Source organism: Lupinus angustifolius, chromosome LG17 (assembly GCF_001865875.1).
Source record: "Lupinus angustifolius cultivar Tanjil chromosome LG17, LupAngTanjil_v1.0, whole genome shotgun sequence".
Classification (NCBI taxonomy): Eukaryota; Viridiplantae; Streptophyta; class Magnoliopsida; order Fabales; family Fabaceae; genus Lupinus; species Lupinus angustifolius.
Window position 1 is genome coordinate 7,783,699 of NC_032025.1, and position 15,620 is coordinate 7,799,318.

General features: G+C 35.8%; 2 protein-coding genes across 2 annotated transcripts; both read right to left on the bottom strand.

Moving 5' to 3' along the window:
• Window positions 1,252–3,009, bottom strand: LOC109330747 (ankyrin-3-like). The gene has a single exon (XM_019565028.1). It carries the CDS (start codon window positions 2,888–2,890, stop codon window positions 1,340–1,342), a length of 1,551 nt encoding a protein of 516 aa, XP_019420573.1. The 5' UTR covers window positions 2,891–3,009; the 3' UTR covers window positions 1,252–1,339.
• On the bottom strand, window positions 11,013–12,770 carry LOC109330745 (ankyrin-3-like). Its single transcript, XM_019565026.1, has one exon. The coding sequence runs from the start codon at window positions 12,649–12,651 to the stop codon at window positions 11,101–11,103; it is 1,551 nt and encodes a 516-aa protein (XP_019420571.1). The 5' UTR covers window positions 12,652–12,770; the 3' UTR covers window positions 11,013–11,100.

The following is a 15,620-nucleotide window of genomic DNA, read 5'->3' on the forward strand; positions in this document are numbered from 1 at the left end:
GGGCTTTGACATTACTACAACAAATTTGCATTGCACATTGTTGCAAATCCTATTTTTATGAGCAAACGAAACATATTGAAATTGATTGTCAAGTTATTTAAGAAAAAGTGTTGAGTGTCATACTTCACCTACTACCTATCTCTTCTACTTCCCAACTTGCTGACATTTTTACCAATCCACCTTTGCCTTTTCAGTCCAAGAATCTCAATCTTGGCATGTTCAATTTTCACATCTCACCTTGTTGGGGGATTGTCAACATATAAAGGCAAGCAAAAAGATGTAGGCATGAGCATTTGTGAAGACCATACCAACATAAACATAGCAATAATAAGTGATAAACAATTCAAGCCTCCATGGTGAGTTTGAAGCAATGCAGACTCTTGAATGAAATTGGGAACGTAGGAAGAAGACTGTAGAAACTTGTAGAATATTCTAGAATTGTTTTGAAAGAATTGTTATGAAAATGATGGGAAATAATGTTATGGAAGTTATTTGGTGGTTTTTCTCATTTTCTGTTTTGGCAAGATTTGTATACATACACAGTTGTAAATCTTTTCTAAATTAATGAAATTCTCATACACAAATTCCACAACCTTTTACTTTTCTAAAAATTCTTTTTTTTTCCTATTATTCATCTTATTCTCCACGACATAACCATGGTGATGAAGATTCTTCACACTAATCACTAATATGTAGTGAAACTTAACAATAACTTGTATAGAATACACAGTAGAAAGAACATGTTTGATAATACTACTTTTTTCTTACACAAATTATTACCCAAAAACAAAAAACAAGTATTTTAATATTGTGGTTATAGTGATGATTATTATGATTGTGATATGAATTTTTTTTATTAAAAAAACATTTTTATATTGATGTGGTCCATTAAGGTTTCATTATTGCTATTGTCATGTGGTCCATTAAGGTTTCATTCTCCACATTATAGTGTGATTCAGTTATGACAATTATCACAGTTGTAATATCATCACATGTTGGGTTCTCAATTCAAAGCAATTCGAAATAAGATAATAAAGAATCTTCTCATACTCGGAGATAACTTATCTCCTCTAAACACTAAAAGTATGATAAGTATACTATTTTGTTTTGTTTTAAAAAAAATTTATAAAAAATAATTAAATATAATACATTATTTTAGTTGCCTTAAGGACATAACTTATTTCCTTAGAAGGTAATACTTTATTCCTTTGAAATAATACCAACTAGAATCTAAATTTGAACGCTTTTTCCATATACCATATCTTGATCAACGATATGTAAAGCACAACAAAATGTGTTGAATGATAGAAGCCACCTCTTATCCCTCTGGTTCTGCTCATTATCTTCTTCTTCTTACCCCTACAGCCCTACTTTCCATTTTACTCCCAGATGGAATAACTGTTGATCCAGTCTCTGATGTTTGATCCACGTTGTCCCTACTAGCCCCACCATTGGTGAGTATCCTTGCGATCCCAACATAGTGCAATGATTCTGCTATCTTCAATGGAGTGACACCCTTATTGGTTCTTGCTCCAACATCTACACCCTTCTTAACCAACACTTCTGTCACATCAGCATTTCCACACTCCACAGCACAGTGCAATGCAGTGTAACCTTCTTCATCCTTTGCATCCACATCAACCCCTTTCTCCAAAAGAGCACGAACCGCATCTATTCTCCCTTTGAAGCTGGCTCTATGTAGTGCTGTCCAACCATGCTGGTCTCTTCCGTTGATGGCTGCACCACTCTCAAGCAACTTATGTATCATCCTCACTTCACCTTTTCTCGCTGCAACACACAGGTTGTCCCCGAACCTGAGCGCATCAAAAATGTGCTTGTGTCCATTCTCTTCTGCAACATCATATGCAGTCTTGTTCAACTTGTTTCTCACATCTTTGTTGGCACCCTTTTGGAGCAAGAGCTTGACAATCTTTTCGTCACCAATGGCTGCTGCTATGTGCAGGGGAGTATCTCCCTCTCTGGTGTTGCGAATATGAGTTTTGGCACCGTTAGCTAATAGTAGTTTAGCACAACCTCTTCTGTGTTCTTGAACTGCAATGTGTAAGGCTGTGTTGCCGTCTTTTGTGAGTGAGTCAACTTTAGCACCTTTGAGTAAGAGAAGCCTTAGAACATCAACATGTCCTTCTCTTGATGCTAGGTGAATTGACCCATATCTTGATGACTCTGATCTTTCTGTAGTGGCCTTATGTGCCAACAGAAGTTCAACTATTAAAGCTTCTCCTAAGGAGGATGCAACCTCAAGTGGTGTTGACCCAGTTTGGCTTGGTGCTTCTATCTCAGGTTTGAACTCCAGGAGTAACTGAACAAGGTCTGGCCTTCTTTGTGAAATAGCCAAGTGAAGTAGTGTATACCCTTGTTGATCAATGGAATCAATAGCTTTCCATGATGGGTCACTGCATTCAAGAACTTCTCTTATTCCATCAATAGAACCATCTGCAATAAGTTGAGACAAAATGGGTGACCCTACAAACATGATTTTGATGCCGCTATCAATGAAGACTTGCTTCCTTTTGGTGGTGAACCATTCACTCGGGATGGCGTCCAACATCGACGAAGGTTCTTTGATTGTTGCACCGGGAACTACCACGCTGTGAAGGAGGAAAGTGTCATCAGAGTGAGGGAAAGAGTGAGGGAGAGTGGACCCAGATGGGAGATTATAAACTATCTCGACCGTGATTGTGGCCAAAGGGGATATGATCCCTGATTGTGGCTTTACCATGTAACGAGTCTTGATCAGTGGCTGAAGCCTGAAGGCTACTGGCATGGTGTACATAACGTTGCGTAGTGTGATCTGGCCATAACATTTCTGACCTGGTACGACCCTGATTGGGACTATGTTTGATGGGTCTAATCTTATTAGCCTGTCCATGTTTCTGGTATAAAGGCTTGGAGCTTAGTCTGTTTTTTTGTTTCACAGTCACTATGATCTATGCTTTATGGCAGATTATAGGTGTGTTTCGAAAGAAAAACAATAGTTACATGGTTCGCCATACTTTTTTTGTGTGGAATATCTAATTCTATGACAACCGTGTAAGTATGGGAAAAACAGAAAAGAAATGAAGGAGAAAAGGTTTGGTGGCTGTTTTTTCATTTTAATGAAGAGGTAATGAATGAAAGGTAAGAAGAGCCGGCTCTAATAAGTGTGCCAAGTGGTGGCGTAAAAACAATGGCTACATATTCTATTGGAACATGGACGGTTGTCTAGTAGATTGTCTCACCTCAAATGAAACTAAAGCAACAATTACAATATGAGTAGAGTTAGATTCCCCTACATGACTGGATAACAGTTCAATTTTGTAGTGTATTTTGAAGGGTAAAAATGTAAATTTAAAATAAATTAGAGGATATAAATATTTTTGTCTTTTAGTTTTTCAATGTTATTTTCCATAATTGCCCTCTCCAGTAATGGAGAGGAGTCTGGCTCGTATGAGTATGGGTGGCAATACGGGCCAGCCCGGCTTGGCCCACCAAAATATGGGTTGGGCCGACCCTTATTGCTAAAATGACTCAAAATGTCATCTCAACCCATATTTGGTAAAGTTGACCCGTTTTTTTATTTATTTCCAAAACACACATTTATAATTAGCTTAATCACAATTTTCAAAATAAATAATCATCACGCCTCAAAAATGTATTTTAAAACAAAAATTCACAAACCAAAGTCCACAATCTCATAATAATATACCGTCTTAGTTTAAAACTTGTGAGTTCTAAACAACAAGTCGACATAGTCTTAAACTTTTAGACTCGTAGTTCACAATAAAACTTCTAACTCTTAAGTTTTAAACATTATATGCTCTGTTGGAAGAAGATGTCTCCACTTTTCTATTACTACCACCATCAATGTCTTTCAAATCTTCTTCTTCATCTACATTATCATTAGACCAAATAAATAATAATTACATTATTGATCATGAGTTGATTAAATTTTCATAGGTACATTCTTTTTGATGAAATTTAATGTATTTAAATGATAATTACATTCTTGATCATTGGCTTCATAACAAAATAAAATTCATTAGAACAAATAATTTGATCATCAATTGCCATAAAGAAATACCATGGACAATCATCTCTAGCTTGATAGGTCAACATGCCTTCATGAAAATTGAACTTTAATGGAAACAGTTGCGTGAGATAGAACATGATCTATCTCTCTAGTACGATGTTCTTATTTGACAAAAAAATATATACACATTTATGAAAGTCTGATTGAAATTCTAATATTATAATTTACTAAGCATGGTACTAAATATGTGGCACATCTAATATTTAAAAATGTCCATAACAAAAGTGATAATAATGCATCTCAACCCTTGACATCAACTAGTATAGTTGAGCAAATGTATATATTTTATCTACTGACCACAAACATGTATTTCTCTTTTACAAAAATTCTTAGATAAACATGGAAACCCAAGGTAAGGAGTGGCAATACGGGTTAGTCCAGGCCGGCCCAACCCGCCTTTGGCCCGCCAAAATATGGGCTGGCACAACTCGGTCCTTATTACTAAAAGGGCTCAAATCTCTAATTTGATATGCTAAAATTATCAATCCAAACAGACTGGCCCATCGAGTCAAGCTCATTTTACCATCTCTACGATCAGACATAATCTTGGACCACAGATCATATTCATTCTATTCGTCCTATGAAGTGCATGACAAGTAAAACAGGCTCTAAGTTAAATAAAAGGTTATATAAATATAACCAATCCTATTAATATTCTGCTGCACATCACTATCTGTGTAAAGGGCAAATTTTGTTGTTAAATGAGACTCTTGCCTTTTATTAAGAGTTGTGACTTTTAGTGATAGAGTAATATAATAAGTAGATTTTTGTTGGCACTTGGAAGTTTAAAATTATAATGGTTTGAGGTGGTTTTTTTCAATATTTCTGCCCGGTTTTCTTTGAAAATGCAATTAATAGTTCTGTGTGAGTTAGTTTGAGCTATTACCGGAAACAATTTTTTGGTACATGTAAAAAATTGTATACTAAGGCTTTGTCTGAGAGTAAAGAAGAAAAGTAAAGGAGAGGGATGAGAGGGTAAAGAGGGGAGGAAAGGAAGGAGAAGGGAGGGCAAATCCAACTAAACCCCTCCCTTGTTTGGGAGTGTGGAATTTAGATAGGAGGGGATAGAGGGTTAATATAATACAAAAATACTATTTTATCCCTCTTCCTCCTTTAAAAAATCAATAGTATGTTATGTATTATATGTTATAGAATAATATTAGTAAGGGTAGTTATATAATTTGGCTTATTTTCCTCCCAAAACACCCCAATTTGGGGACTAGGTATTTTGGTATTTGGAGGGTTTGAGGGGGTTTGAAAAATCCTTCAAAACCCTCCCCTCTCCTACACTAAACTCTCAAACAAGAGAATCCCTCTCCTAAACCCTGCCCTTCCTTCCCTCCCCTCCAAAATGGTACTCCCAAACACACCTAATGGTATGCAAATGTTAAGCACTCTTCCAACAACTTTGGACATCTCTTCTCTTATTGTCTGATTAGTTTCTTTACCTAACAAAATTTATAACAACAGCTGAACTTTTATTCTATATGTGAGGTTGATTATATGAATTAAACAATATTACAATGTTATATTAAAAAATATGTTATCGACAAAACAAATTAGTTATATGGCAAAATTATATGATCAGAAGAAATATGTGATGAATTATTTTGGCACAAACTTAGATAAGTGGTCGTATTGTGGATAAATAGTGAATGACATGTCTAAGTCCCTAAGGCTTTGTTTGGGAGTTAGGAGGGAAAGGAAAGGAGAGGGATGAGAGGGTAAAGAGAGGGGGGGGAGGAAGGAGAAGGGAGGACAAATCCAACTAAACCCCTCCCTTGTTTGGGAGTGTGGAATTTAGATAGGAGGGGATGGAGGGTTAATGTAATACAAAAATACTATTTTACCTCTTCCCCTTTAAAAAATCAATAATATGTTATGTATTATATGTTATAGAATAATATTAGTAAAGGTAGTTAGGTAATTTGGTTTATTTTCCTCCCAAAACACCCCAATTTGGGGGAACTAGGTATTTTGGCATTTGGAGGGTTTGATGGGGTTTGAAAAATCCTTCAAAACCCTCCCCTCTCCTCAACTAAACTCCCAAACAAGGGAATCCCTCTCCTAAACCCTCCCCTTCCTTCCCTCCCCCTCCAAAATGGTACTCCCAAACACACCCTAATTTGTTAATTGCTCCTGCCATTAGTGGGTTTATAGTCATATGGAGTTTAAATTAGATTTGGTTACATAAAAGACAGGGGTTAACAACTTAATTTTCTTGGCTTCAACGCTATGTAATTGTAACACATAAGTTGATGTAATTCGAATAAATAATAATCCTACTTGGATTTAACAAAATTATCTTCAATAGATTAAAGATACTTACAAAGAAATAGAAATAGTGATTACCCTTGTTCAAATAAGTGGTTAGTTGTCAAAGTAATTTTGTTGTAACAAACTAGGACAATATGGTCTTCAACAATTGGGGGTTCTATTGTTATCGGGATATATAAAGAGTAAATAATCACAAATGTAAGGCAATAATTTTATAAACCTTTTCCACTTATAAATATTTTCAATTATCCCCTTATATCTAATATAGAACTTCACACTTAAATAAATTTCTAACTTTGACTTTTAAAATCAAACTAGCGTATGATAATGGTAAAAACCATTTCGTCATAGAATTGGCCATTTGGAAAACATTATCATAAGGAGAATGGAAAACAAGTGGAGGGTTTGTTGGAAATTGATCCGAATCCTACTTGATTTGGTTAGTTAGTGCCAACTGGTGTTAGTTAGTGTCAATTGTCAATTATATAAACTACCTATGATAATTAATAACTATATATAGCAGTTGTACCAAAAATGTCAGTTATCACTCTAAGAAACTCTGTTGTCTTTAATCTCATTTCTCTCTATAAATAAATAAGAAGAATATAACAGCCACCAAAGAGAAACCAACAATACAGATTTTTGCAACACAAATAATTCTATTTCTTCATATATGAATTGTGCATGAAGACTAACATTTACGCTTAAAATAATTGTCTACCAGAGTTATGTGATACTTATAGGTAGGGGCATGAAATCATTGAAATTTTGAAGATTATTGAAACATATTTTTGCCACCTTAAACTTTAGCATTTTTTTAAAAGGAACAAAAAATGGGTATTATGCAAAGAGAGAGAAATGTATTCATTGATAGTATATGAGTTTTATATAATGTTATTACATCTCTCACCATTCATAATTAATAATCACCGACTCTTCAAAAAAGTAGTGCAAATGAATGGTAGATAATATATTGATTGTATATAAATCTTTATACTGATAATATATAAATATTATAATTATCTTCAAATATATTTATGGGATTCTTCTTAATGTCGAAGTACAACAGAGGAGAAAGAAGAGGTTATTGAAAAAACTTTCATTGTTACTTGCAGAGGAGAATATCTAGAAGAGAAGGAAAGCTAGAGAAGAACTTTTGTATATTGATATTTTTGGTAAGTGCATAACTGAATAAACTAACCCTTCATGTATAAAGGGAAAGGCCTAACAACTAACTAACAGAAATATAAAAGAACTGGGTTGACAAATAAAAAAAGCCCAATAGAAGGAAAAAGGAAAAACAGGCTTTAGACAAAAGAGAAGCCTAAAAGAGATTGGAAGGAAAATAGGGAAGAGGGAAGCCATTGTTCTTGATCATGAAGGTACCGAAGTTAACACCCCCCCCCCCTTCAAGTTTGACGGTAAAGAGATTATAGTCCCAACTTGGAAATGAATTGCTGGAATGGCTTTGATGGTAGAGGCTTAGTGAATGCATTGGCAAGTTGATCTTTGGAAGAACTGGGAAGAAGATGAACAGTACCTTTTTGAATTTTCTTACGCACAATGTGGCAATCAATTTCAATATGTTTGGTTCATTCGTGGAAGACGGGGTTGTGGGATAGGTATATGGCGGATCTATTGTCGTAGTAAATATGGAGATCCTGGAAAAGATAACAAAGCCACTGAATTTCATATACAAGACTACCCAAGGCTCTATACTCGACTTCTGATGAGGAACGACTAATTGTGTTTTGTTTCTTTGTCTTCCATGAAATTATAGAGTTGCCAAGAAGCACACAAAATCCAGTGATGGATTTGCGAGTGTCTAGGCATCAGGCCCAATCAGAGTCAGCAAAGGCAGAGATCTTGGAAGTAGATGAGGAAGATAAGAACAAGTATTGAGCAGGAGAGGCTTTGAGGTAATGTAATACTTTTAAGGCAGTTTGATAGTGAGTGGTGTGAGGCTGAGTCATGAAGAGGTTGAGTTGTTGGACAACATAGGAAATATCTAGTCTGGAAAGGGTGAGGTAGATGAGTCTACCAACCAACCTTATATAGGAAGAGGGATCAGGGAGGGGATAACCTTGAGTTAGTTGGAGGGGTCAAAGGGGTTTTTGGTAGGTTTAGAGGCTAAAGTTCATGAGTCTTCAAGTAGTGATAAGGTGTATTTTCTTTGGTTGAGATGAATTTCGGCAGAGGATCGAGCAATTTTTTGGCCCAAAAAATATCTTAGGTGACCAACGTCCTTAATCTTGTATGTGATGTCAAGGATGTGGTTAACATGATTGATCTCGAAGATGTTGTTGCCTGTGAGGATAAGGTCATCCACCTATACTAGGATAGCTGTGAATGATGAGGTAGAATGTTTGGTGAAGAGAGCTTGGTCAGCAGATGAGTGATGGAAGCCAAGAGAGGAAAGCTTTGTAGAGAGGGTTGTGTGCCATTCTCTACTGGCTTGTTTGAGACCATAGAGAGACTTGTGGAGTTTCCATACTAGGTGAGAAGTTGAAGGTAATAAGCCTGGGGTGGTTGCATGAGTCGCTCATCCCAATATTGTTTGCAAGTTTTAGAAATCTTTGTATGGGTTAAAGCAAACAAGTTTGCAATGGCATGACTAATTGACTAGAGTTCTTGTCAAATTAGAATACCATAAGTCTAAGTCAGATTATTCTCGTTTCACTAAGTCTACATCCTCTAGTTTCAGTGCAATCTTGGTGCACGTTGATGATTTAGTGATGTTTGGCAGTGACTTACATGAAATTCAATCTTCTAAACAATTGCTTGATGCCATATTTAGTATTAAAGACCTTGGCAATTTGAATTTTTTTTCTAAGCATGGAGGTCGGTAGAACAAAACAAGGAATGAACTTCTATTAAAGAAAGTACACTTTAAATCTATTACAAGATGCATGCATGCTTGGTTCTAAACCATCTTCTACACCGATGGAATATAATAGCCAGTTGCATAGTTCCTCTAGCAATCCTCATTCTGATGCTACTCCTTATATAAGGTTGCTTGGCAAACTATTGTATTTGACTCACATAGGTCTAGACATTTGCTTTGTTGTTGGACATCTGAATTAGTTTCTAGCTTCCCTCACTGATCAACATCAATTGGCTGTCAATTGAATTCATAGATATCTCAAGCATTCTCCTCATAAGGTATTTTCTTCCCTCATATAAATATCACAATACTCAAAGGTTTCTCTTATTCTGATTAGTAGTTTGTTTGGATACACATCATTCTATCAATGTCTTGCGTTTTCCCTAGCTCTTCACTTATTTCATGGAAAAGCAAGAAGCAAATAACTGTCTCTTGCTCCTATACCAAAGCAAAATATCGAGCCATGGCTATAGCCTATTATGAAGCCCAATGGCTCCTCTTTTTGCTTGAGGGCTTTGACATTACTACAACAAATTTGCATTGCACATTGTTGCAAATCCTATTTTTATGAGCAAACGAAACATATTGAAATTGATTGTCAAGTTATTTAAGAAAAAGTGTTGAGTGTCATACTTCACCTACTACCTATCTCTTCTACTTCCCAACTTGCTGACATTTTTACCAATCCACCTTTGCCTTTTCAGTCCAAGAATCTCAATCTTGGCATGTTCAATTTTCACATCTCACCTTGTTGGGGGATTGTCAACATATAAAGGCAAGCAAAAAGATGTAGGCATGAGCATTTGTGAAGACCATACCAACATAAACATAGCAATAATAAGTGATAAACAATTCAAGCCTCCATGGTGAGTTTGAAGCAATGCAGACTCTTGAATGAAATTGGGAACGTAGGAAGAAGACTGTAGAAACTTGTAGAATATTCTAGAATTGTTTTGAAAGAATTGTTATGAAAATGATGGGAAATAATGTTATGGAAGTTATTTGGTGGTTTTTCTCATTTTCTGTTTTGGCAAGATTTGTATACATACACAGTTGTAAATCTTTTCTAAATTAATGAAATTCTCATACACAAATTCCACAACCTTTTACTTTTCTAAAAATTCTTTTTTTTTCCTATTATTCATCTTATTCTCCACGACATAACCATGGTGATGAAGATTCTTCACACTAATCACTAATATGTAGTGAAACTTAACAATAACTTGTATAGAATACACAGTAGAAAGAACATGTTTGATAATACTACTTTTTTCTTACACAAATTATTACCCAAAAACAAAAAACAAGTATTTTAATATTGTGGTTATAGTGATGATTATTATGATTGTGATATGAATTTTTTTTATTAAAAAAACATTTTTATATTGATGTGGTCCATTAAGGTTTCATTATTGCTATTGTCATGTGGTCCATTAAGGTTTCATTCTCCACATTATAGTGTGATTCAGTTATGACAATTATCACAGTTGTAATATCATCACATGTTGGGTTCTCAATTCAAAGCAATTCGAAATAAGATAATAAAGAATCTTCTCATACTCGGAGATAACTTATCTCCTCTAAACACTAAAAGTATGATAAGTATACTATTTTGTTTTGTTTTAAAAAAAATTTATAAAAAATAATTAAATATAATACATTATTTTAGTTGCCTTAAGGACATAACTTATTTCCTTAGAAGGTAATACTTTATTCCTTTGAAATAATACCAACTAGAATCTAAATTTGAACGCTTTTTCCATATACCATATCTTGATCAACGATATGTAAAGCACAACAAAATGTGTTGAATGATAGAAGCCACCTCTTATCCCTCTGGTTCTGCTCATTATCTTCTTCTTCTTACCCCTACAGCCCTACTTTCCATTTTACTCCCAGATGGAATAACTGTTGATCCAGTCTCTGATGTTTGATCCACGTTGTCCCTACTAGCCCCACCATTGGTGAGTATCCTTGCGATCCCAACATAGTGCAATGATTCTGCTATCTTCAATGGAGTGACACCCTTATTGGTTCTTGCTCCAACATCTACACCCTTCTTAACCAACACTTCTGTCACATCAGCATTTCCACACTCCACAGCACAGTGCAATGCAGTGTAACCTTCTTCATCCTTTGCATCCACATCAACCCCTTTCTCCAAAAGAGCACGAACCGCATCTATTCTCCCTTTGAAGCTGGCTCTATGTAGTGCTGTCCAACCATGCTGGTCTCTTCCGTTGATGGCTGCACCACTCTCAAGCAACTTATGTATCATCCTCACTTCACCTTTTCTCGCTGCAACACACAGGTTGTCCCCGAACCTGAGCGCATCAAAAATGTGCTTGTGTCCATTCTCTTCTGCAACATCATATGCAGTCTTGTTCAACTTGTTTCTCACATCTTTGTTGGCACCCTTTTGGAGCAAGAGCTTGACAATCTTTTCGTCACCAATGGCTGCTGCTATGTGCAGGGGAGTATCTCCCTCTCTGGTGTTGCGAATATGAGTTTTGGCACCGTTAGCTAATAGTAGTTTAGCACAACCTCTTCTGTGTTCTTGAACTGCAATGTGTAAGGCTGTGTTGCCGTCTTTTGTGAGTGAGTCAACTTTAGCACCTTTGAGTAAGAGAAGCCTTAGAACATCAACATGTCCTTCTCTTGATGCTAGGTGAATTGACCCATATCTTGATGACTCTGATCTTTCTGTAGTGGCCTTATGTGCCAACAGAAGTTCAACTATTAAAGCTTCTCCTAAGGAGGATGCAACCTCAAGTGGTGTTGACCCAGTTTGGCTTGGTGCTTCTATCTCAGGTTTGAACTCCAGGAGTAACTGAACAAGGTCTGGCCTTCTTTGTGAAATAGCCAAGTGAAGTAGTGTATACCCTTGTTGATCAATGGAATCAATAGCTTTCCATGATGGGTCACTGCATTCAAGAACTTCTCTTATTCCATCAATAGAACCATCTGCAATAAGTTGAGACAAAATGGGTGACCCTACAAACATGATTTTGATGCCGCTATCAATGAAGACTTGCTTCCTTTTGGTGGTGAACCATTCACTCGGGATGGCGTCCAACATCGACGAAGGTTCTTTGATTGTTGCACCGGGAACTACCACGCTGTGAAGGAGGAAAGTGTCATCAGAGTGAGGGAAAGAGTGAGGGAGAGTGGACCCAGATGGGAGATTATAAACTATCTCGACCGTGATTGTGGCCAAAGGGGATATGATCCCTGATTGTGGCTTTACCATGTAACGAGTCTTGATCAGTGGCTGAAGCCTGAAGGCTACTGGCATGGTGTACATAACGTTGCGTAGTGTGATCTGGCCATAACATTTCTGACCTGGTACGACCCTGATTGGGACTATGTTTGATGGGTCTAATCTTATTAGCCTGTCCATGTTTCTGGTATAAAGGCTTGGAGCTTAGTCTGTTTTTTTGTTTCACAGTCACTATGATCTATGCTTTATGGCAGATTATAGGTGTGTTTCGAAAGAAAAACAATAGTTACATGGTTCGCCATACTTTTTTTGTGTGGAATATCTAATTCTATGACAACCGTGTAAGTATGGGAAAAACAGAAAAGAAATGAAGGAGAAAAGGTTTGGTGGCTGTTTTTTCATTTTAATGAAGAGGTAATGAATGAAAGGTAAGAAGAGCCGGCTCTAATAAGTGTGCCAAGTGGTGGCGTAAAAACAATGGCTACATATTCTATTGGAACATGGACGGTTGTCTAGTAGATTGTCTCACCTCAAATGAAACTAAAGCAACAATTACAATATGAGTAGAGTTAGATTCCCCTACATGACTGGATAACAGTTCAATTTTGTAGTGTATTTTGAAGGGTAAAAATGTAAATTTAAAATAAATTAGAGGATATAAATATTTTTGTCTTTTAGTTTTTCAATGTTATTTTCCATAATTGCCCTCTCCAGTAATGGAGAGGAGTCTGGCTCGTATGAGTATGGGTGGCAATACGGGCCAGCCCGGCTTGGCCCACCAAAATATGGGTTGGGCCGACCCTTATTGCTAAAATGACTCAAAATGTCATCTCAACCCATATTTGGTAAAGTTGACCCGTTTTTTTATTTATTTCCAAAACACACATTTATAATTAGCTTAATCACAATTTTCAAAATAAATAATCATCACGCCTCAAAAATGTATTTTAAAACAAAAATTCACAAACCAAAGTCCACAATCTCATAATAATATACCGTCTTAGTTTAAAACTTGTGAGTTCTAAACAACAAGTCGACATAGTCTTAAACTTTTAGACTCGTAGTTCACAATAAAACTTCTAACTCTTAAGTTTTAAACATTATATGCTCTGTTGGAAGAAGATGTCTCCACTTTTCTATTACTACCACCATCAATGTCTTTCAAATCTTCTTCTTCATCTACATTATCATTAGACCAAATAAATAATAATTACATTATTGATCATGAGTTGATTAAATTTTCATAGGTACATTCTTTTTGATGAAATTTAATGTATTTAAATGATAATTACATTCTTGATCATTGGCTTCATAACAAAATAAAATTCATTAGAACAAATAATTTGATCATCAATTGCCATAAAGAAATACCATGGACAATCATCTCTAGCTTGATAGGTCAACATGCCTTCATGAAAATTGAACTTTAATGGAAACAGTTGCGTGAGATAGAACATGATCTATCTCTCTAGTACGATGTTCTTATTTGACAAAAAAATATATACACATTTATGAAAGTCTGATTGAAATTCTAATATTATAATTTACTAAGCATGGTACTAAATATGTGGCACATCTAATATTTAAAAATGTCCATAACAAAAGTGATAATAATGCATCTCAACCCTTGACATCAACTAGTATAGTTGAGCAAATGTATATATTTTATCTACTGACCACAAACATGTATTTCTCTTTTACAAAAATTCTTAGATAAACATGGAAACCCAAGGTAAGGAGTGGCAATACGGGTTAGTCCAGGCCGGCCCAACCCGCCTTTGGCCCGCCAAAATATGGGCTGGCACAACTCGGTCCTTATTACTAAAAGGGCTCAAATCTCTAATTTGATATGCTAAAATTATCAATCCAAACAGACTGGCCCATCGAGTCAAGCTCATTTTACCATCTCTACGATCAGACATAATCTTGGACCACAGATCATATTCATTCTATTCGTCCTATGAAGTGCATGACAAGTAAAACAGGCTCTAAGTTAAATAAAAGGTTATATAAATATAACCAATCCTATTAATATTCTGCTGCACATCACTATCTGTGTAAAGGGCAAATTTTGTTGTTAAATGAGACTCTTGCCTTTTATTAAGAGTTGTGACTTTTAGTGATAGAGTAATATAATAAGTAGATTTTTGTTGGCACTTGGAAGTTTAAAATTATAATGGTTTGAGGTGGTTTTTTTCAATATTTCTGCCCGGTTTTCTTTGAAAATGCAATTAATAGTTCTGTGTGAGTTAGTTTGAGCTATTACCGGAAACAATTTTTTGGTACATGTAAAAAATTGTATACTAAGGCTTTGTCTGAGAGTAAAGAAGAAAAGTAAAGGAGAGGGATGAGAGGGTAAAGAGGGGAGGAAAGGAAGGAGAAGGGAGGGCAAATCCAACTAAACCCCTCCCTTGTTTGGGAGTGTGGAATTTAGATAGGAGGGGATAGAGGGTTAATATAATACAAAAATACTATTTTATCCCTCTTCCTCCTTTAAAAAATCAATAGTATGTTATGTATTATATGTTATAGAATAATATTAGTAAGGGTAGTTATATAATTTGGCTTATTTTCCTCCCAAAACACCCCAATTTGGGGACTAGGTATTTTGGTATTTGGAGGGTTTGAGGGGGTTTGAAAAATCCTTCAAAACCCTCCCCTCTCCTACACTAAACTCTCAAACAAGAGAATCCCTCTCCTAAACCCTGCCCTTCCTTCCCTCCCCTCCAAAATGGTACTCCCAAACACACCTAATGGTATGCAAATGTTAAGCACTCTTCCAACAACTTTGGACATCTCTTCTCTTATTGTCTGATTAGTTTCTTTACCTAACAAAATTTATAACAACAGCTGAACTTTTATTCTATATGTGAGGTTGATTATATGAATTAAACAATATTACAATGTTATATTAAAAAATATGTTATCGACAAAACAAATTAGTTATATGGCAAAATTATATGATCAGAAGAAATATGTGATGAATTATTTTGGCACAAACTTAGATAAGTGGTCGTATTGTGGATAAATAGTGAATGACATGTCTAAGTCCCTAAGGCTTTGTTTGGGAGTTAGGAGGGAAAGGAAAGGAGAGGGATGAGAGGGTAAAGAGAGGGGGGGGAGGAAGGAGAAGGGAGGACAAATCCAAC